The sequence below is a fragment of the Panthera tigris genome, chromosome X (assembly GCF_018350195.1).
Source record: "Panthera tigris isolate Pti1 chromosome X, P.tigris_Pti1_mat1.1, whole genome shotgun sequence".
In the NCBI taxonomy this organism is placed as follows: Eukaryota; Metazoa; Chordata; class Mammalia; order Carnivora; family Felidae; genus Panthera; species Panthera tigris.
In genome coordinates, this window is record NC_056677.1 from 126,793,609 (window position 1) to 126,819,903 (window position 26,295).

The window sequence follows — 26,295 nt, forward strand, 5'->3', positions numbered from 1 at the left end:
ACTCACAGACTGCGAGATCATGACCTGAGCTGAAGTCGGACGCTTAACCGACTGAGCCACCCAGGTGCCCCAACATCGACATTTTAAAAATAAGTTTATTTATTTATTTTTGAGACAGAGAGCAAGAGAGAGAGAGAGAGAGAGAGAGAGAGAGAGAGAATTCCAAGCAGGCTCCACACCTTTAATGCAGAGCCCAGTGAGGGGCTCGATCCCACAACTGTGAGATGGAGACCTGAGCCGAAATCAACAGTTGGATGCTTCATCAACTGAGCTACCCAAGTGTCCTGACACTGACATTTTGAAAAGCGTAAGACCATTGTATTGTGGATTGTTCCACATTCTAAATTATGTGACTGTTTTCTCATTATGACATGTTCGTTAAACACTTTTAGTGAGAAAACTGAGTGCATGATGTGTCCTTTCCACTACATCCATCAGGGACACATAATGCTAATTTGTCCCATAAATTGATGATGAAAAGTTTGATCACTTGGTCAAGGTGATGTCCACCAGATCTCTCTGTTACCAAGATGATCGTTTCCCTTTCCTAACAAACAATCTGTGGGATGATACTTTGAAACCATGTAGATACTCTATTTCCCATCAAGCTTTCAGCCAATGGTTTCAGCATTCATTAAAGTTCCTTATGAATATTAAATAGTATATCGTCGGGGCTCCTGGGTGGCTCAGTTGGTTAAGCGTCTGACTTCAGGTCATGATCTCACGGTTCATGAGTTCAAGCCCCACATCGGGTTCTGTGCTGATGGCGCAGAGCCTGCTTGGGATTCTGTCTTTCCTTCTCTACCCCTCCCCACTTGTGTGCTCTTTCTCTCTCTCTCTCTCTCTCTCTCTCTCTCAAAATAAATAAACTTAAAAAAAAGAAGTGATTTTCTTTGTTTTCTACCACTGACCTTTTCTGGTTCTTGCACAGTCTCCCCTAGACTCTCCAGCGTGAGCCCTGATGCTAGCTCAACTATAGCTTTGCATGTTTACTGTCTACTTACTTGTGAATAGAAACAGAATTCTTTGTTTTCTAGCTACTCTGCAGGTGAGTTATGGGTGGTCTTATGCAGTTAAAAAAAAAAATATATATATATATTCAGATCATTGGTGAAGAGAGATTTAGTTCTTCCTTTCCAGTTTAGATGCCTTTTATTTCTTTTTGTTGCCTAATTCCTCGGGCTATACCTTCCAGTAAAACGTTGAATAGAAGTGGCAAAAGTGGTTGTCCTTGTTTGTTTTGTGAAAATTATAAAAGGAAGCCTCTTTTAGAATGGAGTCAGGGGCAAGGGCAGCAGGGGAGGCTCACAGCCTACCACGTGTCCTCAATTCCAGATCCGACAGGAAGACGGCGGGCCTCTCACGAGGATGCCGCTTTCTTTACTACTTTCTTACCAGAGCAAGAGGAAGGAAGGTCCACCCCTCTTGGGCCCCATCCCCACTGCAGCCCGGCCCCGAAGTCACAGCTCAGCCAATGAGAAACCACTGCACTTTCCACTTCCAGTTTATTCCAATGGACTGTTTGTTTCCGGCAGCCGCTCCCAGCTCCTCCCTTTCCTGCAGGACTCGGTGTGCTTTGCTTTTGTTCTGCAGAACAACAGCTTTCTGCTGTTCCCAAATAAAGCCGTTTTGCAGGTAAAATAACTGGCAGTTTTCCTTTTAAAGTTAACATTTTGCTATTTGTCCACTATATTTTCCCTTTCGTCCTGGGATCCTGATCATATGTATGTTAGGCTTTTGATGGGTACCCTCTGTCTCTTAATTTCCTTTCCGCATGCTTTGCCTTCTGTGCGCCATCCTGGGTAATTTCTTCAGCTGTATCTTTCAACTGAATAAAGTCTCTCTGGCTGTGTCTAATGTCCTACTAAGTCTTTCTTTGATTTTCAAACTTCGATAATTCTGTTTTTCATTTCTAAAAGTAGTGTTGTTTCCCCAGAACTGCCTAGTAATTTGGGGTAGTTTGTCATTTATTTTTAAAGTAGGCTCCACACCCAAGCAGGGCTTGAACTCATGACCCTGAGATCAAGACTCACATGCTCTATGGTCCAGCTCCCCTCTGCTCACGTGTTGTCAAGTTGGTTTGTTCTCTTGCATGTTTGCTAATGTTTATGATCTTATCACTGCGATTTGTGGGGATCTTGGGGACCTAAACTGGGAGTGCTGTCTTCTAGAGTGGGCTCGAGAAAGGTTCTCCCAGGTGTCAGGATGTGCCTGAATGCATTTGGTTCTCCTTGCATTATGCTCAAAGCTTAGTCTCCTAATAACACTCATATAAGCATTTTCCTGTAGGAAAGGTCCTCCATTGTATATTTTCTCGTATTTTACCTCTCTGTTCTGATTTAAGCTCATTATTGTCAAGTAAAAGCTCATGGGTTTTTTGTTTTGTTTTGTTTTGCTCCTGTTGGCGAGGAGGCTGGAGAGTCCCCTAACTTCTCTGAGTGTAACAATGCGGTACGAAGTATGGACTATACACGATACAGCCTTTTTATCGTGGCGATATGTACATAACACACCATTTACCATTTTGACCGTTTTTAAGTGTACAATTCAGCAGCGTTAGATGCATTCACAATATTGTCCAAGTAGCACCACCGCCCATATCCAGAATTCTTTATCTTGCAGAACTGAAACTCTGTACCCACTAACCAGTAATGTGCCATTCTCCTCTCTATGAACTTGCTATTCTAGGTACCTCATTATAATTGTTAATTTTATGTGCCAACTTGACTGGTTCATGAGGTGCCCGGATTGTTGGTCCAACACTATTCTGGGAGTGTCTGTGAGGATGTTTTGGGATGAGATTAACATTCAAATGATAGAATGGGTAAAGCAGATTGCCTTCCAATCAGTTACAAGCCTGAATAGAACAAAAAGGCTGACCTTCTTCAGAATAAGAGAGAATTCTTCCTGCCTGACTGCCTTTGAAGTGGGACATTCGCTTTTCCAGCTTGGGGCCTCAAACTGAAATATCAGTCCTTCCTAAGTCTTGAGCCTGTTGGCCTCCAGCCTGGGATTTACACCGTCAGCTCTCCTGGGTCCCCAGCTCACTGCTCACCCTGCAGATCTTCGGACTTGTCAGCCTTCACAACCGTAAGCCAATTCTTTACCATAATCTCCTTATACACACGCACATTCTACTGGCTCTGTTTCTCTGCAGAACCCTGACTGACTAATACACTCATATACATGGAATCATACATTTTCCTTCTGTCTAGTCTGTTTCATTTAACCTAATGCATTCAAGGTTCATCCATACGGTAGCAGCTATCAGAGATATACCCTTTTAAAATGTCCTGAAATATGTATTATCTATACTCTGGTCTACTAAACTGCCAGCAGCAGAAGTCTAATCCAGCACTAGGGGATCAGGGAGTTCTCCCTGGAGGAGGAGATGATGTTTGTCTGAGACTTAAAGACCGAGCCAAGTAAAAAGGGCAATGGGAAGTGCCTAGGAAAAATGTTCTAGGTAGAATAGACAGTATGTATAAAGTCCTAGTATGAGAAAGAACACGCTGTTTTAAGAGACCTGAGAGTTTCTTAGTATGGATGGAGCTTAGAGAGCAAAGGAGCAAGTGGCAAAAGGCTATATGAGAGAGACTGGTAAGGGCCGCACCACGATTAATTCTTGATGAAAAAGAAAAGAGACGATACAGATGAACACGATACAGATGAACTAGTCATTCTCTCATTAGTCATGGGATAGCAAGACTTTTGTCATGTTCTCTAATTAGCAAAATTTGTTGACTTATGCAGCAAACCCACATCAAGAAGGAAGATTGGGGGCACCTGGGTGGCTCAGTCAGTTAAACGTCTGACTCTTGATTCTGGCTCAGGGTATGATGTCAGGGTTTGTGAGATCAAGCCCCGCATCAGGCTCTGTGCTGACAGTGCGGAGCCTGCTTGGGATTCTCTCTCTCCCTCTCTGCACCTTCCTGTTCGTTCCCTTGCTCTCTCTCTCTCTCAATCCCAAAATATAAATAAACTTAAAGAAATAAATAAACTTAAAAAAGAAGGAAGATTGTCTGGGTCATGTACGTTAAAGGTCAATGAGGCTTGGGAACTGACGTTTATGTTGTGGGTGAGGATACAGACATCATTAAACATTTGGCAAATAACTCGCATTCTTCTTCACCCCTCTGATTCCTGCCATCCTCCTGAATGACATCAACATCCAGGAGGGTAATCAACTTTCGGCTCTACTCTGCCCTTTCCTGGGATTGTACATCCTTCCTTGGAGTCACTGTGTCCTCCCGAAATGTCTTCCATCGTGTCCTGTTACCACAGATACTCAGTAAAATCTATCTTGAAAGTCTGATCATGTATCCACCTTGTTATCTTTATAAATGTCAAGCTCTAGGAAGAGTTTTGTGCCTTTCCCAGGAGACCAGCATACCTTGACTTTGCCATTGTGAAGAAACAGAGCCCAGTTATGGCCATCTTGACTACTGGAAACGAGGAACTCCTTCACATACATGCTGGTAAGGAGTGATTTCACCCCCTGGGTGGCTATTCCTGTGACTTTCATTGTCTTCTGGAAGTCCACTTGCAGCCACTCTTTTGGATTATTTGCCTGAGGAAGGTAGGTAGAGTGGTATCGTTTTGGGTACCATTTGTTCCCAGAAATCCCCACAGCCCTCCCTCTTCACCATGTCATAGCAGATATCGCTCTGCATTTAAATGGTCTCTCCATCAGTCTCCCTTATTAGGCTCGAAGCAACTTGAGGGCCGAAAGTTTTCGTGATTCCGCTTTGTATCCTCAGGGTCTCCCGCTTGATAGGTGCCCGGTAAATGTCTGCTAAATGAATACGTGAGCCATATATAGATGGACTAGAGTATTACCAGTTTGGCAATGTGCTATACAACCTGTTTTGTTTCAAGTAAGCCCCTGGGAGGAGCAGAGACCATTAATTGCATTCATCCCCCTAAAACTAGTCAGTGACTGAAAATCCCAAATTCAGTGGTTCTGCAGAGAAGGCCAATTGTTGATACTTCTCCATAAAACTGTACTTCAGCTTACTACAGTTCTTTCACAGACACCAGCCCAGTAATGCTCATAGAGATTCTGCTTCTAGGAGGTTCGATTAGGGATCATTTCCCCCAATGAACGCTGTGTGAAATCACACAGCACATCTGCGAAGTAACTGGGGGAGTTTTCCCCAGAGGCAACCATCCTTGACTTTCCTTCCCTTTTGGGAACAACCAGGTGACAGAAATGCCTTAAAGAAACAGTCAAGGACTTTCCCTACTCTGTCCCCACCAGTACCCCCTCCTGCGCTTTGGTTACCTGGCAGACCTGCCTCTTACCTGAGGCCTCCAGGCATTCGTCCTCCCCTGGAGGTGCAGCCGGGCTTGTGAAGGGGACCAAGTGCCAAACATGCTGTTTAAGTAGGATGAGGCGGTGACCTGTGTGTCTGATATTGCTTTACTCTCCATTCCCAGTGGCATGCTGCAGCCTCGAAGAAATTACAGGGGAATGTAATCACAAGGAGAAGATGCAGCCTCGGTTCTACCTGCGCCCAGTGATCCTCTAGGGCTATTGTCACCATGATGTCATTTCCCGGGCATAAACTTTTGCACAGATTCTGTTGCTGTTAACATGCCCCTAGGTTTCTGGTCAGCTCTTCTCAGTTCTGTTTGACTTTGATTTGCCTTGTTAAGCACACCTTGGGGGGTGGCTGCCCCTGGGGAGTCGCTCCCCCCCCTCCCTTAGCATGCCCAAGCCCTGGGTTTGCTCAGGAATTGGCTGGTTTAGCGTTGATAGTTTCTGATCTGGGAAACACCCCTGCTCTCGAGAACACTATGACAGTTAGTCATCCTACCCATGGTTGGGAGAGGGAGGGATACAGGATAACTTGGCACTCACTGTTTAAATCACAGCCCATCAACTCCATGCGGAGAGTGCTGCGGATGCTGTAATGCGTTGGGTGCAAACGGATGTACCGAGCAATAATCGGAGGGTTAAAAATATTGTGTTTTATCCCAGATGAATCCACATTGCCAAAGAACACCTGTAAGGGAGGGAGTAGCGTAGGTACATGGAAAGTGGAGTCAGAGTAAAAAGCAATTCCTCCCAATCACATCTTCCTTCTAATTTTGCTTTGTGCATTTCTCAACAGCATCCAACGCTCAAAGCTATTCTGGCTAGACACGTGTTAAAATGGAATTCATGAAAGCAGAAAACACCAGGAGGAAGAATGGAACAAGGGACATTAACTCTGGGCAGGTGAAGTAGTCTTCTATTTTCGGGGTCCTATGAAAAGCTCATTAAAGTTGAGGGCAGAGGCAGCAGTGAGAGAGTGCTGGGAGTCAGGACTTGCCCACGTGGGCCTCAGAAGAATCTTCCAGGAATGTGTGCTGTGTGTGTGTGTGTGTGTGTGTGCGTGTGTGTGCGCGCACGTGTGTGTGTGTGCGTGAGCTGTGAGGCCTTAATTATTTCTTGTGTCTGAATTCATGAGATACATATTAACATCCAACATGTGGTGTTTAGGACCTTGACATGTGTAGCTTCCAGAAGACAGTACCGGGCATATTTAAAGTAAAAGGAACACAGTTTGAGAAATATGATAGGAATGCCTATTCAAAATGCCTAGATTTAAACCATGGCATACAGTGTAAAGAGAGTTGAAAATTATCTCTTGCAAAACACCTGGGATTTGTTTCTGCTTGAATACACTAAAACAGGAATCAATGTAAGTCTGTTATATAATCACACATCATAGTTATACTATTATGGGGCATGTAAGAAAATTATTTTGCCTTGTGACAATTTTTCCTTCCTGTGGGATAAAAATAAAATATTAATAAAGTTATAACATTGTCCCCAGAATCATAGAATTATTTTTGATAAATATATCTGCATTTTTTACTCAATCCTTGTGTCTTGATTGTAAACCTTAGGGACACAAGGTATTAAATCAACAAATGGCTAATGACTACGCAAATCCTAGATTCCATTTATTATGTGCCAGGAACTGTGCTACGTGGCTTTACTGGTGAATTCTACTAAATGTTTGAAGAAGGATTAATGCCAATCTTTTCCAAGCTCTTTTAAAACATCCTAACTCATACTACAAGTTACGCATTACCTTGATACCAAAGCCAGACATATACACCACAAGAAAAAAATCACACACCAGTATACATTAACAATTTATATGCAGAAATCCTCAAATAATTTTAGCAAACTGAATCCAGCAGCACATTATAAATATTACATTTCTTTTTTTAATTTTTATTTATTTTTGAGAGAGAGAGAGAAAGAGAGAGAGAGAGAGTGCGTGCACATGAGCGAGGGAGGGGCAGAGAGAGATGGAGACACAGAATCTGAAGCAGGCTCCAGGCTGTCAGCACATAGCCCAATGAGGGGCTCGAACTCATGAACCGTGAGATCGTGACCTGAGCCGAAGTCAGGCACTTAACCAACTGAGCCACCCAGGCACCCCTCCAACATTTTCTGACAAAAAACACTCAGCAAACTAGGAATAGAAGGGAAATGACCAAACATAATAAAGGGTATTTATGAACCACCCATAACTAATATCAGACTCCATGGTGGAAGACTGAAAGCTTTCCACCTAACATCAGGAACAAGACCAGAATGCTTGCTTTCACTGCTTCTATTCAAGATCGTAACAGAATTCATAGCCAGAGCAGTGATGCAAGAAGAAGAAATAAAAGGCATTTAAATTGGAAAGGAAGAAATAAAACTATCTCTATTCTCAGATGACATAATCTTACATATAAAAAAAATCCAAAAGAACACACGAAACACTAACAGAGTTAATAAGTGAATTCAATAAAGTAGCTGGGTCTGAGATCAACGCACAAAAATCAGCTGTATGTCTGCATAGTATCAATGAAAAATATAAAATGAAATTGACAACGATTCTATTTCAAACAGCATCAAATGGCATTAAATACATAGGAATACATCTAACCAAGGACGTGCATGACCCATGCACTGAACATTCCAAATCATTGCTGAAAGAAATTAAGGAGGACCTAAGTCAGTGGAAAGGCATCCAATTTTAGTGAACTGAACATTTAAAATTGTTAAGATGGCCATAATGTAGATTCAATATAATCCCTATCAAAATCTCAATGATCTTTTGCAGACATGTAACAGCCAATCCTAAATTTCTATGGAAATGCAAGGGACAGAGACAGCCAAAACAATCCGGAAAAGAAGAACAAAGCTGTGCGATCCACACGTGCCACTTTCAAAACTTACTTCAAAACTACAGCAATCGTAAACTGTGGTACTGGCATAGGGGTAGACACGTAGGTCAATGTTTTTGAATTTACAGTGAGAAATAAACCCATAGATTTACGAATAGTTGATATTCAACAAGGGGGCCCAGACCATTCAATGGAGGAATGAGCAATCTCTTCAACAAACGGTGCTGGGAAAACTGAATGTTGACAGAAAAAAGAATGAACGTGGGCTCCAGTTTCACACCACGTATGAAAATGAATTCCAAAACGGATCACAGACCCAAACGTAAGCGATGAAACTATGAAACCCTTGGAATAAAACATAGATATAAATCCCCCTGGCTTTACCTACACAACAGTTCCTTACATATGGCAGCAAAAGCGCGGCCACAAAAGAAGGGGGGTGGTGGAGAGAGGATAAGTTGTACACCATCCAAACCAAAAACTTTTGTGCATGAAAGGACTCTGTCTAGAAGGTGAAAGGACAAAACGCACAGGATGGGAGAAGCATTTGCAAATCACACGTGGGATAAGGGTGTATTTTCCAGAATGCGTAAAGAACACCTACAAGTCAGCAATGAAAGCACGAACGAACAGCCCAGTTAAAAAATGGGAAAGGACTTGAGCAGACGTTCCTCCAAAGTGGATGTGCAAATGGCCAAGAGGCACATGCAAAGACGCTCAACATCACGCGCCAACAGGGCGATGCGAATCACAACCGCCATGAGGCACCACTTCGCAGCCAGTAGGATGGCTCTTCTAGGCACAAGAAAGCAAAACAAAGGCAAAAAGACGGGTTCGGGCGAGGGTGCGCAAGGACTGGGACTCACACACTGCTGCTGGGAATGCAGAGCTGCTGTGGGGATCCGCTGGGCGGCTCCTCAGTAAGTGACCGGCAGAATTAGCACCCGACCCCTCAATCGCAGCCCCAGTGCAATTTCCTACCCTAGGGAATCAGAAACAGGCGCTCAGACAGAACCCTGTGCAGGAAATGCTCGGCGCAGCGCTGTTCACATCTGCCGCAAGGTGGGAATGGCGGAGCTGCCCGTCAGCCCGTGAACTGGGAGAGGCCGCCACACACGGTGTGTCCCTGCGGTGGAATATTACTCGGCCGTGAAAAGGCTTGAAGTGCCGACTCACGCTCCCACACGGACGAACGGACCCTAGTGACAACGCTGCGCTACGGGAAAGCAACCAGGCACAGAAAGCCGCCTGTTCGCCCAGCGATCCCGCGTGCAGAAAGAAGTAAGTGTCCGGGACAGGCGAACCCCTATGGGCAGCAAGCCGACTGGCGGTTGCCTGCGGGCTCCCGAGGACGGGGGTGGGGGGCAGGGGGGTGCGGTGAGGACTGGCTGCCTGACACGTACAGGGGTCTCTTTGAGGGGTGGTGCCACGGTTTGGAACTAGACGGCCGTGGTGGTCGCCCGACCCCTCTAGTGTATACTCGGGGCCGCTGGCTCCTACACGCGTGTTGTGTGTGCACAATGCGCCCGCCCAGCCAAAAGCCAGCGTTCCTTCAAACAGGGGTTCCAGGGAGCAGGCTCCCGCCCAGCACTGTTTCTCTGCAGCGGGGGCCCATGGGAAAGCAGTGACTTCACCGGATGTACGTGTCCCAAAACGCGCACCCGACCAATGATGGGGTCGGTCTGTGATCTCTAGGATATAGAGTAGCGGCTCTGGAACCCTGCCGGTCGGAAACTTCGGGCCAACTGGCTTTTTACACCGCTTCCCGCCACATCGCACCATATCCAGCCCTATCCGACCGCATCCAGCCACACCCGACCGCATCCAGCCCTATCCGACCGCATCCAGCCCTATCCGACCGCATCCAGCCCTATCGCACCGCATCCAGCCGCACCCGACCGCTTCCCGCAGCGCACGCCAGACCGAGGCCCGTCCGAGAGAGCGCAGCCGAGGCCCAGCATGCCTGTGAGGAGGAGCCGTCGAGGGTCGTCCGGTGGCCAGAGCCGGGTCCGCTCCCGCACTGCCCGAGCCGAGTTGACGTTCTCCGTGAGCCACGTGGAGCGCCTCCTGCGGGAGGGCCGCTACTCGCAGCGCCTGGGCGCGTCCGCCCCGATCTTCCTAGCGGCCGTCATCCAGTCCCTGACGGCCAAGGTCCTGGAGCTGGCCGGCATCGAGGCCCGCAACAGAGGCAGGAGGCTCATCACCCCGGATGTCGTGGACATGGTGGTCCACAACCACCCGCTGCTCAGCGCCTTCTTCCAGTCCACCATCATCTCCCAGGCGGTCCCGGGCCGGTACTAGCTGTCCCACGCGACGTGGGGTCCGGCAGGCGCCAGGCCTACTCATGGCCGGGGTGGGCCCCGGCCGGCCTGGTGCCTCAGGCAGTCCCTGAAAGCCAATAAAGTGTTTGGAGAAACCCGCGTGAGTGCTTCTGTCGCTGGTGTGTGGGGCGTGGTCGCGGGACGTCCCTCGTCGGGGGTGGGGGGTGGGGGGGTGGGGCGGGGGTCGTGGTCGGGGAAGACCCAGCAGAGCAGCTTGTCTCGGGGATCATGCAGGCGGTGGCCCTGGGCGGGAGAGGCTGGCTCGGGTGGAGGCTTTGACGGGAGGGGTGACGAGTGACCGGGGCGGGGGGACCTGGCGAGCGAGAACCCTGCCAGGTTGGAATTGGGGTCACGCGGGACGGCGAGCTGGGTTTCGGGCCGGTTCGGTTACAGATTCTGGGAGACGCCTTCGGCAACGCGGGTAAACAGGCTGTCACCCAGCCACAGCGGGCACCTGGCCAGGCCCCGCCCCAGGGTCCACGATTTGCACACACGACCCGCGCGGGGCCAGGCCTCTCCTCCGGGCCCCGTCGCTTGCGTATCACCGGGGCAACGGGGCGCCTGGCTGCCCGAGCGCGGACGCAGGGCACGTCGCCGCCGGGCGCCCGCACGTCCGACCGTCCGCGTCCGCGTCTGCGTGTGGGCGGCGAACATGGCGGCGTCCGCGCCCGGCCTGGGCGGCGCTGCGGGCCCGGGCCCCGAGGCCGGGGACTTCTTGGCGCGGTACCGCCAGGTGTCGAGCAAGCTGAAGAAGCGGTTCCTGCGGAAGCCCAACGTGGCGGAGGCGGGCGAGCAGTTCGGGCAGCTGGGCCGGGAGCTGCGCGCCCAGGAGTGCCTGCCCTACGCGGCCTGGTGCCAGCTGGCGGTGGCGCGCTGCCAGCAGGCGCTCTTCCACGGGCCTGGGGAGGCGCTGGCGCTCACCGAGGCCGCCCGCCTCTTCCTGCGGCAGGAGCGCGACGCGCGCCAGCGACTCGCCTGCCCGGCGGCCTACGGGGAGCCGCTGCAGGCCGCCGCCAACGCCCTGGGCGCCGCCGTGCGCCTGCACCTCGAGCTGGGCCAGCCGGCCGCCGCCGCCGCCCTCTGCCTGGAGCTGGCCGCCGCCCTGCGCGACCTGGGCCAGCCGGCCGCCGCCGCCGGCCACTTCCAGCGCGCCGCCCACCTGCAGCTCCCGCAGCTGCCCCTGGCCGCGCTGCAGGCGCTTGGCGACGCCGCCTCCTGCCAGCTGCTGGCGCGCGACTACAACGGCGCCCTGGCGGTCTTCACGCGCATGCAGCGCCTGGCGCGGGAGCACGGCAGCCACCCGGTGCCGCCGCCGCCGCCGCCGCCGCCCCCGCCGCCGCCGCCTCCGGGGCCACAGGTCGGGCCCGGCGCGGCCCCGGCCCTGCCCGCCGCGCTGCTCCCTGCGAACGGCGGCCCTGCGCCCGCGCCCTCTCCCGCCACGCTGGGCGCCTTCTCCGACGTGCTGGTCCGCTGCGAGGTGTCCCGCGTGCTGCTGCTGCTGCTGCTGCAACCGCCGCCCGCCAAGCTCCTGCCGGAGCACGCCCACACTCTGGAGAAGTACTCCTGGGAGGCTTTCGACGGCCACGGGCAGGAGAGCGGCGGCCAGCTTCCTGACGAGCTGTTCCTGCTGCTGCAGTCCTTGGTCATGGCCACCCACGAAAAGGACACGGAAGCCGTCAAGTCGCTGCAAGTGGAGATGTGGCCGCTGTTGAGTGCCGAGCAGAACCACCTCCTTCACCTGGTTCTGCAAGAAACCGTCTCCCCCTCGGGACAGGGCATCTGAGGACTCACGTGAACGAAGGCACTCGTTGCTTGCTACCAAACGTCGTGCGTCTGTCTCCCTTGGCGTTTCGGGGGGAAATACAAGTCGTGGATGCCGGCAGAGTTCTACCTTGGTTTCTCTTACTCCTCTGGCCACTGTAGCAATATAGTTCACTGGGAGGTACCTGTGTCCCAAAGACTGACTTCCATAACGGAGGGAGGGAAAAACAACCAGGACAACGTGATGGGATCAGAGTGGAAGACAGGGCTGTCTTCCCCGAGGCTGCAACGTAAGAATGAGAACCCTCTTGCGGCGCCTGGGGTGGCTCAGTCCGGAGTCTGATTTCAGCTCAGGTCATGATCTCGCTGTTAGTGAGTCCGAGACCTCCCCCCACCACCTTGGGGCCCTGCGCTGACAGCTGGGAGCCTGCTTGGGATTCTCTGTCTCCCTCTCTGCCCCTCCCCTGCTGCACCCATGCTCTCTGTCTCAATAGAAATAAAAAGAACCCCGTTTATCCCTTACTTCTTCCACCCAACTCCCCCTACATCTTTGTGGCAGAGGATTTCATTTTTCACAGTTCTGCCTAAATACTTAAGCTATAGGATTTTTTTTTGTATCGTGATCTCATTTCTTAGCGTATATTGACGTCTATCTGTGGGATCACCCAAGTAGTTTCATCTGCCCCATGCATATTTGTGGGAATCGTTTGATTAGTACATTGTTGTTGCTCCAGCCCTAAATCCACAATAAAGCCATCCTGATGCCCCTAACCTGTGGTTTAGCTTTACTTCATCTGTAACATGGGAATAGCTTCTCTGCCCATCAAGAAGCAGGAAGTAGAAAAACAGTTCTCCTTCAGGTCCATGATGCATTCATTCATTTGAAACGGACAGTGTGCCTAGGACTCAGGCTGTGCCCCGCGGTGAATCTACAGAGTTCATTTGCCATGTGGTGCTTAAGTGGTCCTTACTTAAGAGAGCTACCGTGCAAATGTGTCTGGTGCAAGGTTGGGGGTGGGGCAGGAATGTTCTAACAAATGTGTTTAGCAAATGTGTCGGTGTGCATTGGAATTCACAGTTCTGGTTCCAGGTTCTGTTCTGAGAGGCATGCCTAATCCATGTGACAATCCTGTATTTGTAGTAGGGACCTTTCTGTACCTCTTATTTAACTCCAGTGTGTAAAATCAGCACGGTTCTTTGGTATTGTGTGGTCACGTATGTGAAAGACAGTGCCTTTGTTCCGCAAGAGCAGGGTGGTATCCCATTTCAAAATACTACATTTCCAAAGCTTTTTGGTCCAAATGTCACATGCAGACATTACAGTGTGGGGGCTTTTTCAATTCCATTTTATTTTCTTTACAGTGTTGGGAGTGATAACGAGAACTCTTCAGAATATAATCTTCTCAATCATTCAGGTTTGGGAAAATGCATCCTTTACGCTGAAGTTGTGTACGGTACTAATATTTTGGAGTGAGGTTTAAGGGCACAGCTTGGCGGTAGATTTGCCTTATTTTGTGTGCATTGCAGGGGATATGTACAGGTTGCCACCATGAGTTAAGTGCCGCAAAAGGGGCGGGACTTGTGGCGTATTCCTTCCTACTTCTGTTTCAACAATGTGGGAGCAATACGTAAGGAAATATGGGACAGGCCCATCTGAGACAGACTCAGCCAGCATTCCTGTCCTCTCACTTGTCTGCCAGGAAGGGTCTTTTAGAGCCCTAAAAACCTCATCCAATTTTTTGCAAAAGTGGCTAGGGTATCAGACACATGGAAAGATGCTCAACATCGCTCATCATCAGGGAAATGCAAGTCAAAACCACAGTGAGATAGCCCCTCACACCTGTCAGAATGGCTAAAATCAAAAACACAAGAAACAACGTGTTGGCAAGGATGGAGAGAAAAGGGAACCCTCTTGCACTGTTGGTGGGAATAAAAACTAGTGCAGCCACTCTGGAAAACAGTGTGGAGTTTCCTCAAAAAGTTAAAAATAGAGCTGCCCTTCAACCCAGCAATTGTGCTAGTAGGTATTTACACAAAGAAAATGAAAATACTGATTTGAATAGATATATGCACCCCTATGTTTATTGCGGCATTATTTACAATAGTCAAAATATAGAAGCAATCCAAGTGTCCATCCATAGATGAATGGAAAAAAAAAGGTCTATATATAGAAGCACACATATGCACACACACACACACACACACTGGAATATTAGCCATAAAAAGAATGAAATCTTGCCATTTCCAACAACATGGATCCATCTAGAAAGTAAAATGCTCTGTGAAATAAGCCAGTCTTAAACTGGAATTTACAAAGAAAGTGGTTAGGTTGCATGCTCTTTCCTGCTTTTGCTTTTCCTGGTGTATTCCTCTCCATCTGTGCTATGGGCCTGGCTGGCTGCCTTACTGTTTTATGCCAAAAATGTTTAGGAGTTACGGAATGTGGCTGGTGATAGTATTTGGATTTGGGCTCCAGGAAAAGCCTCCTTAGGCCTCTGGTCTAACTCCTTGCCTTGAGGAAGTGGCGGGAAGGGATTACCAGAGAGCCTGTGTTGGGTATATGAGTATAATTTTAGGAAACTTGAAGGTTGTTTTTATTTGCCATTGGCTCATTTATATATCTCCCTCAGAAACTTCATAGCACAGGTATTTGGGCCAAAGCCAGATTTCAGCAATTTCGACAGACTTTGACAAATCACTTGGTAATTATAAATAAAATTAACACTGTTTTCTAACATGACCAAAAATAAATATTTTTAAAAGACATGAGTAGTCATCTTTTTAACTTGAAAAGCAGAGGGAAAGAGCCACATCAGTGAAATGCTCATTGATAATTCAAAATTAACATTTAAAGTATTATAAACTACTGACAATATAGGTGCCTAGGTGGCTCGGTTTGTTTAGTGTTAACTTTGGCTCAGGTCATGATCTCATGGTTTGTGAGTTCGAGTTCTGCTGTAAGCACAGAGACCACTTTGGATCCTTGTCTCTCTGCTCCTCCCCCACCCCTCTCTTGCGAAAATAAATAAACATTAAAAAATTTAATAAAACTACTGAAGATAGTGGCAGTGAAGCAGCGATCCTTAAAGGGTATTGCAATTCCCTTTGCCCCATTTATGTGGGACTTCTATGATGAGAATATCGCTGCTGCAACAATATTTAGTATGTGAATGATACGAAGATGTAAAAACCTTTGAGGACCTCTACACTGAAGGTCAATGACTAAGACTGCAATCTGTTGTTTAGAGAAGGTCTGGGATGGAAGGGTTCTGGTTCATGTTAACACTCTAGGCATCTCTGCTGCCATTAGAGTAGTTCCTCATTCTGCAAAGTCTTTCTGTAAAGGAGCAGATGGAAACATTTTAGTCTTTTCAGGCCCCAAATGGTCTCTGTCCCATAACCTTTGTGTTTGCGACTTTAAACATGTAAAAACCATTCTTAACTCACAGTCCATACAAAAGCAGGTGGTAGTCCAAATCCATGGATGGGCTCCAGCTTACCCATCCCTTTACTAGAACCTAGAACAGTAGTTCCTGAGTAACTGTTAAATGAATGACCTTCATGAGAGTAGTTAATATTGTATCATTATCACTGAATGAGAAAGACTAAAAACAAAAGAACTAGTCATTTAACTCGACATTCTAGGAAACAAAAAATAAACCAAAAGAGAATTAAAGAGAATTTTAAAAGTTTTGAGCAGAAATTAATTGGAAAACAAACTTCAAGTCTATGTTTTACTTTTTAAATTGTTATTTATTTATTGACAGCATAAGCTTGGGAGGGGTAGAGAGAGGAGAGAGAATCCAAAGCAGGCTCTACACTGACAGCACGGAGCCCAACGCGGGGCTCAATCCCCTGAACCATGAGACCATGACCTGAGCGGAAATCAAGAGTTGGATGCTTAAGCGACTGAGCCACCCAGGTGCCCAAAGTCTATGTTTGATTTTAAGACCAAGAGTTGATTCTCTGAAAATCAAATAGGATAGACAAACATTTGCCCACTCTGGTAAAGGGGAAAAAGAGAGAGATGTGTGCATGTAGATATGGCTCTATGACATAGGCAGGGAGACAGAAGTCTAATGTATACAGTCACAGCAATGAACTACAGGGAATAGAAAATGAGAATATCAATATTCAGATAAGGATTGGAAAAGATAGCCAGGCCACTAAATGAGGCACAAAGCTCTAGTGGCATTTCCACCTAACTTTCATTAAAGACATGATTACTATATTAATTAAACCATTCTACTTTATTTTCAAGTTCCATATAACTCTCATGCCAAAACCTGATAAACAGAGCCCTTGAAAAAGGTAAACCAGTTTTATTGATTAGTATAGATAGAAAAATTCTAAATGAAGTGTAATCAAATTGCATCCAGCTAAGTTTTAAACGATTATTACACTATGAATGAGAGTGGTTTTCCCAGGGATTTCACAGTGCTGTGCTGGAGCTGTCTAGTCCTGGATTGTGACAGCCACTTGTGCACGTCTGTTCCCAACTCTGCATTCAATGCCATTAAATCATCGGCTTGAAATCAGGTCTGATTGGACTGTTACAAATCAGGTATGATAATGAATATTTATAGCATGGAAATGAGCAAACGCTACAAATCAACACCTTTCCCCCCTAACCGTCCCCCATTTTGCTTCTGAGCCAAGTGTTAAACATTTGCCAGCACACCACTGGATGTTAACTGTATTTTGACAATAGGAAAGAGAAGAAATGTGATCATACCAAAGATGCTGAAAAAGCATTTGATGAAATTGTGCAGCCATTGCAAATAAAAAGGAGTGGAAGGAAATTTTTAAATGTGGTAGAAAGTATTTGTTTGAGGGGTGGCTGGGCGGCTCAGTCGGTTAAAGTGACTGTCTCTTGATACTGGCTCTGGTTGTGATCTTGCAGAGCATGGAGCCTGCTTGGGGTCCTCTCTCTCCCTCTCTCTCTGCCCCTACTCTGCTTGTGCGCTCCTCTCTCTCTCTCAAAATAAATAAATAAACATTAAAAAAAGTATTTGTTTGAAACAGTGAACATTATGTTAAAGAGTGAAATATGGGATCCATTCACAGTAAAGTCAAGAAAAGATGGGCTTATTTGTTTTACATATATGTCTATATATGTGTCTCTCTGTGTGTGTTTATGTATATTAATCACAAAAGCATTTAGGGTAATTGCTACTTCTGTTTACCAGGTCCTGCCAGCATAACGTCATCAATGTAATGGGCCAGTGTGGTGTTCTGTGGGATGTCAACACGTTTGGAGTCCCTTGGGTGTATATTATAACAAAGAACAGGAGCCGGCATTGTCCTGAGACATGAACAGTAAAGTTAATACTCCCGATCCTACGTTGTAAGTGCAAATCTATCCTGATTTTGCTTATCAATGGGAATGAAGGAAAAAGTATGCTCCAGGTCAGTGTCAGGTGCCTGGGGCTGTGTTAATTTGCTCTGGAGAAGATGCCACATCTGGGATTGCAAACTTTTTGTCATCACCACCTGACTAAATTTGTGATGATGTGTCATTTCCTCATGACTCATCTGACTTTTGTAGTGGCCAAACAGGGGCCCTAAGGACACGAGACACTGGCTTGTGAGGCAACAGTTGCAGGTGTAGTCACCAGAAGACTTTTATGCAGAGAAAAGAAAACTGCCTTGGAGGTTGTGGAAAGGTCGCTCCCCAGGCAAGGGGATTCAGGGGCATTTGGAGGCTGGCGGTTCTCAGCCTTATCCATGTGTGTGTAAATCTGCCCACCCAGGTCTCAGAGCTCCCCTTCTTTCCACCAGTGCCCTTACCTTAGCATAAGAGACCCGGTGGGGTTGACCATTCCATGGCAAGTCTGTAATTCATATGCTCAGCCCTTAGACTTGGTCTTAAGTCCACGTATCTGTCTACAACCACAGGATGTGGCAGTGTCCTCCAGAGCTCCATGGATGTGGCCCAATTCTATATGTACATCCACAGGTGTTCTTCTTTGTGTATATTCATAATGTTTAACATTTAATTTATTTCCCCTACGTATGCCATAAAAATAAGGGCTATGAAAGGTAGACAGGTCATTCTACAACCAGGCGATGCTATAGTTATCACCATACTGACTAAATGCCCCTGTCAATTTAATCTCCCAGGGTTTTTGTCACCATCTGTATCTCATCCCATAGCATCACTGGTGATACTTGGATGACAGTGGTTTACAGAAAAGACCACAAGTTCCTTGCATTCCTCCCACTGAGAAGTGGCATCTGTCTCTTCCTCTTGAATCTGGATAGATGTGTGACCATCATGCTGTGAGAATCCCAGGCCTCATGGAAAGGCCATACCGAGTTACTTCCCTCAGCAGCTGCAGCTGCAGCCCTAGCTAGGTCAGTCAACACCAATTATCACACATGCAAGTGAAGATGCTTCCAGATGCTTTCAGCCCCCAGCTGTCAAATCTTCCCAGCTGAGGCCCCAGATATTGTGGAGCCCAGACAGCCACCCCTATTGTACCCTGCTAAAAGTCCTGACCCATAGAATCTGTGAACAAAATGGTTTGGCATTAAGTTTTGGGGTGGTTTGCTAGTCAGTGATAGCAACCACACCAGGGAGAGAAGAAAGCCACTGTGAAGGGAGCAGTGACCTTCAGTGGAGAGATAAAGCCAAATCCTCTAAAAGGAGGGCACGAGGAGAATAAATATCATATATGTGTGTGTGTGTGTGTGTGTGTGTGTGTGTGTGTATCTCAAGTAAACTGTGCACCCAACATGGGGCTCAAACCCACAACCCCAATATCAAGAGCCTGTTGAATGAAGGGTCTTGTGATCACTTCCCAAGGTTTCCCCTGGCCCTTTATGTGGAAGACACAGATCTTTACCTCCATTAGGGTGCTGCCCCCATGAACTCAAGTCTTCAAGCTACCGCCTGCTGGATATTCCACCTGACGGCCCTACTGTCATCTCACACTTAGAATATCCATAAGCAAACTCATAATGTTATCAATCCACTCAGTCCCGAGTCACAGATTTCTGTCAACAGAGCATACCTCTTCATTTGTATTATCTAGGAGATCTTTGATGCTACTATGTTTTTATCCAGACATCCATAATCACTCCTATTGCCCCAAAGTGGAAAAATCTTTTTTGGAGTTAAGTTTGTAGAAGGTAGGAGTGTTTGTCCCATATCTGAAATCTGTCAGAAGCTCTTTAAAACACTCATGCATTCTCTTAAAAGAACTCATGACATACCATTAAGGTCCCAGTGGAATTCCCTCGATAACTCTGCCACTTCTTTCCATCAAGACTATACATGATGATAAACTGAGAGATGTACAGGCTGGACAACTTCTGACGGGCGCCCTGGGTCATGATGCTGTGAATGATCATTGGTGCCAACAGATCCACCTGCCAATTAAAACAACACTTTATCTTAAATGTATGTACCACCTTCTGAAATTCATTATTGGCTTAAGAAGAATCTACATCAACACAGATATGCTCAGTATCACCTTGGACGTGCAGTGAAATAGACGGCAACGTTGGAATGTGGATGTGTGTGGAGCAGGGAGATAAATGATGGGAACAAGAAGGAAAGGGCTTATTGGGTTCTCAGCCTACTTCCTGACACACCAGACCACTTCCAAATCAATGGGCCTTACTTCCTGTACCCGCATCCCGTGTGCTGCACTTAGGGACCCACATAACCTAGTGCTTTGCCTCAGCCTCAGTGTCAGCCTCGGCAAAGCCGATTTCCTCCCCTCTCCCCAGACCAGTCTCCATCCCAACATCACTATCAGTGATAGACCGCTGTCTATCCAAGTGTTACTTCAGAAACGATTTCTCCTGGTTAGCCTTCCCTGACTTGCCCAGATATATTTAGTGCTCCTTTCTCTATACTTCTATTTCACTTTGTGTATAAAACTTCATGAGAGCATATTATTGCATTATATTATAAAGCTTTCTTTGCTTATATTCCTTCATCATTAGACTGTGATCCTTAAGGCAGTGAACCTGTTTGAGTCACCTAACCTCTGTGTGTCTCAATTTCTTTATATGTAGAGTAGAAATAATAATGGTGTTTATCGCAAAGGTTTACCAGAGGATTAAGGGGTTAATGCATGTGATGTGCTGAGTTCAGTGCCTGGCACATACTAAACACTTAATAAATGGTAGCTTTTATTTTATTTTTGTTTTTATTTATTTATTTTGAGGGTGGGGTGTGGCAGAGAGAGAGGGAGAGGGAGAGAGAATCCCAAGCAGGCTCCATGCTGACAGACCTGGGGCTTGATCCCATGAACCATGAGATCAGGACCTGAGCCGAAATCAACGATCAGAAGCTCAGGGGCACCTGGGTGGCTCAGTCAGGTGAGTGTCTGACTTTGGCTCAGGTCATGATCTCACGGTTTGTGAGTTTGAGCCCCACATCAGGCTCACTGCTGTTGGTGCAGATTCCGCTTCAGATCCTTTGTACCCTCTCTCTCTGCCCCTCCACCTGGTCATGCTCTGTCTCTTAAAAATAAATAAACATTTAAAAAAAAGAATTGGGGCAGGGGGACACCAGGGTGCCTCAGTCGTTTGAGTGACCAACTCTTGGTTTTGGCTCAGGTCATGATCTTGCACTTCATGAGTTTGAGACCCATGTCAGGCTCCACGCTGACAGTGCAGAGTCTGTTGGGGGTTTTCTCTCTCCCTCTCTCTCTCTGCCCCTTCCTGGCTGGTGCTCTCTTTGTCTCTCTCTGAAAATAAATAAATAAATAAATAAATAAATAAATAAATAAATAAATGGAAGCTTCACCGACTGAGCCACCCAGGCACCCCTAAATGGTAGCTTTTATATTCTCTCTAGCTCTAGAACCTAACCTGGCATCTGGTATAATACTGATGCACAGGAAATGTTTTGGAATGAATGAGTGAATAATGGCAGAGTGGTAAGGAATAATTGGTTCTTTTTGTTTGTTTGTTTTTAAAGAAATTTGTTTGAAGTGAATAGATGTTTGAATGATAATGTTTATTTTTTTTAATATATATTTTGAAATTTTATTTAAATCTGAGGCAGTTAATATATCGTGTAGTATTGGTTTCAGGACTGAATTTAGTGACTCATCCCTTACATATGATACCCAGTGATCATCCCAACAAGTGCCCTCCTTAGTACCCACCTCCCATTTAGTCCATCCCCCCACCCACAACTCCTCCAGCAGCCCTCAGTTTGTTCTCTGTGTTTAAGAGTCCCTTCTGGTTTGTCTCCCTCTCTGTTTTTATCTTAATTTTGCTTCCCTTCCCCTATGTTCATCTGTTTTGTTTCTTACATAGGAATGACTGGTTCTTAAAGAAGAGAGCACGGGCCATGCAAGCATTAGAAGGAATTGTGGCATCAGCGCCCTGATAAGCAAGTCCAACTTAACTTCTCACAGATGCCTGGCACACTCAGATTGGACTGGTAATGACACTTGAGCTTCAAAACTGTCTCCTTCAGTAAGTGCCATCCATCTATCCATCCATTCATTCAAAGAAGATGTTTTTAGCACTTGTTATGTGCTAAGCACTGTTCTAGGAACTGGAATTGAGCAGGGAACAAGAAAACAAAAGCCCTGCCCTAATGTAACTTACATTTGAGTTAGAGAAACAGACTACATGTTATATAGATGTTTTTGTTTACAGCATCACGTAGCAGTAAGTACAGGAGAAGAAGAAGGAGGGCTGCAGGACAGAGAGTGGCACAGTCTTCAGAAGCTATAGCACTATCTGCGCCCCGATTAGAAGATACTTTCAATTGAAGACACTTTAGTTTTACTCTTGGTGTCGGGGCATAAACAACTGTAAGTACGAGGGGCAAAACTCATGACTTTTGTTGAATTGAGTTGTACTGTTTTCTATGTTGTGTATGCGAGGTCTCTTTTGGACCACTGACTATTGCACTTTCTAGCAGTTGTAAGAAAGCCTTGCCAGCCACCCTTTCCACCTGCGTTCAGCAACTGATGAATTCTTGGCAAACCGCCAGTCTCATCTACTTCACTTTCTTGTGCTTCTTCTCTATTATAATTGGAATCTCAGAGCGACTTGGCATTTACAGAGTCAACATCTTCACCTATGACAACAGGACACACCTCTGTATGAGGGAGTAAGCAAAGCAGTAATGAGTCACCGGGTGCACAAATACAAACATGGCAGCTAGACATCTCTGACTGCCAGCCTGGCTCCCAAGAACCATTTCTTTTTCTTTCTTTCTTTCTTTCTTTCTTTCTTTCTTTCTTTCTTTCTTTCTTTCTTTCTTTCTTTCTTTCTTTTTATTTCCCTTGGATATTTATTGTATAAAGTCACCAGATCATGAAAATGTGTATCTGGGCTTCAGTAGAATATGACGGCAAAAACAAAACAAAACAAAAAACAAAACCTTCAGGATGAGGTGATTTAATACAGATTGGATGGTAATACAATTAAGTGAGGATTTGTGGTTCAATTACCATAAGCAAACCATGGCAGTTAACAGATGCTTATCAACCTGAAGGGAGCATTCTAGAAACAGTATAGTATAATGATTACAAATTAGGCCTCTGGAGCCCAACTATCAGGGTTTGAATTTTGGCTCAACCACTTACTGGCTGTGACTGGGCAAGTTATTTAACTTTGTTTGAGCTTTCTTAGCTGAAATGACAATGATAATGACAGGTGTGGTAGGGATTTACTAGCTTGATTTGTTTAAAGCACCCAGTAAGGAAGCCCTGTGTATATCAATATTTTGATCATGAATTTGCTAAAGTATAAAAAAGCGTATTGATCAAGTCAGTAAATTATGTGAAACTGGAAAGACTAAGACAGTCTTTGGGAGACAGAAGCTTGGCAAGCTGGAACAATGGGCCAAATCTAAGTGGAAGCGTAATGCTGTGTATTACTCAAGTTCTTGGCTGGGCACAGAAAAGGCACTCCAGTTACTAGTCCTGGGAGGTCATGTGCAGTTAGGGAGATAGAATTCCCCAAATGGAAATGAGAATGCTGTTTCAATAAATAGATACGTCAATGGAACACCAGACGCAGGGCACCCAAATGGATGATGGTATCCATGACCCAGGGATACATGTCGGGTTGAAAGTGATAACCGCGGAAATACACGGTGAAAACATGTGGTTTGGCCGCCTCACAAAGAAACAGACATACTTAGGAATCAGTGAGCGCCAGTTCAGGCTGAGCCACAACTGGCCGTGCTGACGACCAATGAGCCACTGTGACACTGAGAGATGTGCTCTTTCCAGGTCTCACTCGTGCGCCACTTTATCTCTCCCCAATCCCTATTTAGTATCTTAATCTCAAGAAAACAGGAGCAGATGCTGTCTTGCAGCAAAGGAGGGAAATGTGTAGGTAATGGCGTCGGTCAGCTCAGAAGTCAGCAGCACGAGGACCCGACGTGGGGAGACAAGGTGGCGGGGCGTGTGTGCATTCCCCGCTTCGGGCTGTAAGTACCGGACGTGGAGGCGCGTTAGAGGGTTGAAAACAAACCTGGAAGCAGTCACGTTTTCTCCCTTTCCCTGGGTGGGCTCTAGAAGGAAGCTACGCTTGTGGTTAGGCAGAGGGTGGAGTTGGCATGAGTTCCTATATGTGTGCCCTTGAAGGGTCACAGTCCCGACTTAGCACATGCTCATTTGGTAGCATTTTTAGCTATGTTGGATCACATATATCATTAAAATGAATTTCAGATGTTTCTTTTTAAATGTGGCCACTGGGAAATGTTGACTGACACCCATGGTTGCATTTGCGGTTCGAAGTGTGTTTCTACTGGGCAGTGTGGCTCTAGAGGAAATGGGGAGTGAGCAGATCTGAAAGACTTTGTCATTTGAAAAGATACTGAATGACCCTAAAGACGCTGTTTCAGTCACCGGTTCCCAGTTTGTTTCCCATATTGGACTAACATATCAGCATACTCGATCCCAAATCATTATTCCTCATTGTCTTTGTACAAATCCTAAGCCACTGTGTTCTTTCCTGGTCTGTTACTTGGAGTTTGACGACAATGACTACGGCTTAAAGCAGATGTATAACGTTTTGAGCTTGCAAGAGAACACACGACATGACTGAACACGAGGCACTTTCTAACCTTGATCCAGGAAATGGGGTCCTTGGTGCTCCAGGCATTGATTGATCCAGAATAGTGAAGTCTGGCCAGCTTTGGGGCCCACTGTCCTTTGCCCAAGAAAGGGGAGAGAGATTAGATTCAGCTGGGTCGGTCCTAGACACTTAGGAAATAAACTTTCTCTCTTGAGAAAGGGTACACCTAGCTGTGGAGAAGATAAAGGCATAAAACATAGTAGTATTTTATTTTCTAAACTTAATAATTTTGTTTATTAGTACCTCTAATTAGCTGACACTGGAATGTGTTACCAGTACTATAGAATAATATCATTATTTCTTTATTACAAAATGTATGTTCCTGGTAGCAAAGTTAGAAAATGAAAAATAAAAATAAGACACAGGGGCTCCTGGGGGGCTCAGTCAGTTAACCGTCCGACTTCAGCTCAGGTCATGATGTCACCACTGGTGAGTTCGAGCCCCACATCGGGCTCTGTGCTGACAGCTTGGAGCCTGCTTTGGATTCTGTGTCTCCCTCTCTCTCTGCCCCTCCCCTGCTGGAGCTCTGTCTCTCTGTCTCTCAAATATAAATAAATGTTAAAAAAATAAAAAAAAATAAGACATAAATAAAAATAAAAGTGAAAAAAGTATCCGTTTATGCAGAGAAAAATAATACAATTATGCAGAGAAAAATAATACTATTTTGGTATATCACTCTCAAGCTTCACTTTCAGAGGGCATTTTGCTCCCTCTAAAACAGGGATTGACAAACTTTTTTCCGTAAATGGCCAGATAGTAAATAATTTAGGCTTTGCAGATCATCTGGTCTCTGTTTCAGCTATGTAACTGCTGTTGTAGACAATTATAAGTGAGTGGGTGTGGCTGTATGTACCCATAGAAGATTTTATTTACAGACACTGAAATTTGAGTTTCATATAACTTTCACATGTGATGATACATTCTTCTTTTGTTCTTTCCCAATCATTTAAAAATAGAAAAATAATTCTTAGGAACACTTGGGTGGCGCAGTCATTACACATCCGACTTCAGCTCATGTCATAATCTCACAGTTTGTGAGTTTGAACCCCGCATCGGGCTCTGTGCTGACAGCTGACAGCTGACAGCCTGGAGCCTGCTTCAAATTCTGTGTCTTCCTCTCTCTCTGCCCCTCCCCTTCTCTCACACTGTCTCTCTTTCTCTCTCTCTCTTTCAAAAATAAATAAACATTTAAAAATAAAATCGAGTTCACACTTAAAAAAAAAAGAAAGAGAGGCATTTATGGAGCAGAATTAACAGAAGTAAAAAAGATCTAATCAGTGCAGTTCTGGGAGACAAAAAATGGTATTTACCATACTGTCCTGAAGCTGTGATCTGGAAATCTCTAATGCGTCCAGAAGCCATTCCCAGTGGAATCTGACACTCTGAAATCAAAGTGGAGGAACACAACAGCTAGACATACAGAAAATGTAGCTTCACAGATGCAAGTCAATGAAAACGGGAGAACACCAACAAATGGTCATATTTTTACTGTTCACGATGTGCCAAGAACTATATTAAATGTTTTATTGTACTCTCTGTCTCATTTAATTCACTCCAATAGCTAGGTGCCACAAGTATCCGTGTCCTGCAGCTGAGGAACGCAATGGCTCTCTTACTTGCTTAGGGTTAAATATCAAACTCTTCCAGGTGATATTTGTAAGTTATCTTTGATAACTGAACCAAAATTAAGTTTCCCAAATTGTTCTTGGAGCTTCACTGAGTTGTGAAAATGAAGATATTTTTAGCACTGGTTTGTTATATATTTACAGCTTCGGGTTCAAAATGTTTGAAGCTTCAACCATATCTGCCCTTCTCTGGGGACTCTGATCATTTGTACCAGCAATATTCACTTTAGATTTGGAAATGACCATAAGCTTGCATTGATTTCTTGACAAAGGCAAGCATTGGAGGAAGGAGGAAAGCTGTATGGAAGTAGGCCGAGGCGGGGCGCCCAGGGTGGGGCGAC

The 26,295-nt window shown here is 46.0% G+C and overlaps 3 protein-coding genes across 5 annotated transcripts in view; 2 read left to right on the top strand and 1 right to left on the bottom strand.

Moving 5' to 3' along the window:
• F8 (coagulation factor VIII) overlaps positions 1-26,295 on the bottom strand; it is a 117,041-nt gene that overhangs the window by 3,228 nt on the left and 87,518 nt on the right. Inside the window, exons 20-25 of one of the 2 annotated variants that reach the window (XM_042974082.1) lie at positions 25,640-25,711; positions 24,319-24,404; positions 19,479-19,634; positions 5,864-6,008; positions 5,305-5,453; positions 4,394-4,570 (exon numbers count right to left, since the gene is read on the bottom strand). In XM_042974082.1, the coding sequence (XP_042830016.1) occupies positions 4,394-4,570; positions 5,305-5,453; positions 5,864-6,008; positions 19,479-19,634; positions 24,319-24,404; positions 25,640-25,711 (785 nt within the window). The remainder of the gene's footprint in view (positions 1-4,393; positions 4,571-5,304; positions 5,454-5,863; positions 6,009-19,478; positions 19,635-24,318; positions 24,405-25,639; positions 25,712-26,295) is intronic. The other variant, XM_042974083.1, reaches the window with a different exon arrangement.
• LOC122235325 (histone H2A-Bbd type 2/3) lies at positions 8,763-10,593 on the top strand. Of its 2 annotated transcripts, none has more exons than XM_042974086.1 (2): positions 8,763-9,459; positions 9,739-10,593. In XM_042974086.1, the coding sequence occupies exon 2, from the start codon at positions 10,138-10,140 to the stop codon at positions 10,477-10,479; it is 342 nt and encodes a 113-aa protein (XP_042830020.1). In that variant the 5' UTR covers positions 8,763-9,459; positions 9,739-10,137; the 3' UTR covers positions 10,480-10,593. The 2 variants fall into 2 exon arrangements, with proteins under 2 accessions (XP_042830020.1, XP_042830019.1); XM_042974085.1 differs by having other exon boundaries at positions 9,874-10,593.
• Positions 11,148-12,384, top strand: F8A1 (coagulation factor VIII associated 1). The gene has a single exon (XM_042974084.1). It carries the CDS (start codon positions 11,152-11,154, stop codon positions 12,280-12,282), a length of 1,131 nt encoding a protein of 376 aa, XP_042830018.1. The 5' UTR covers positions 11,148-11,151; the 3' UTR covers positions 12,283-12,384.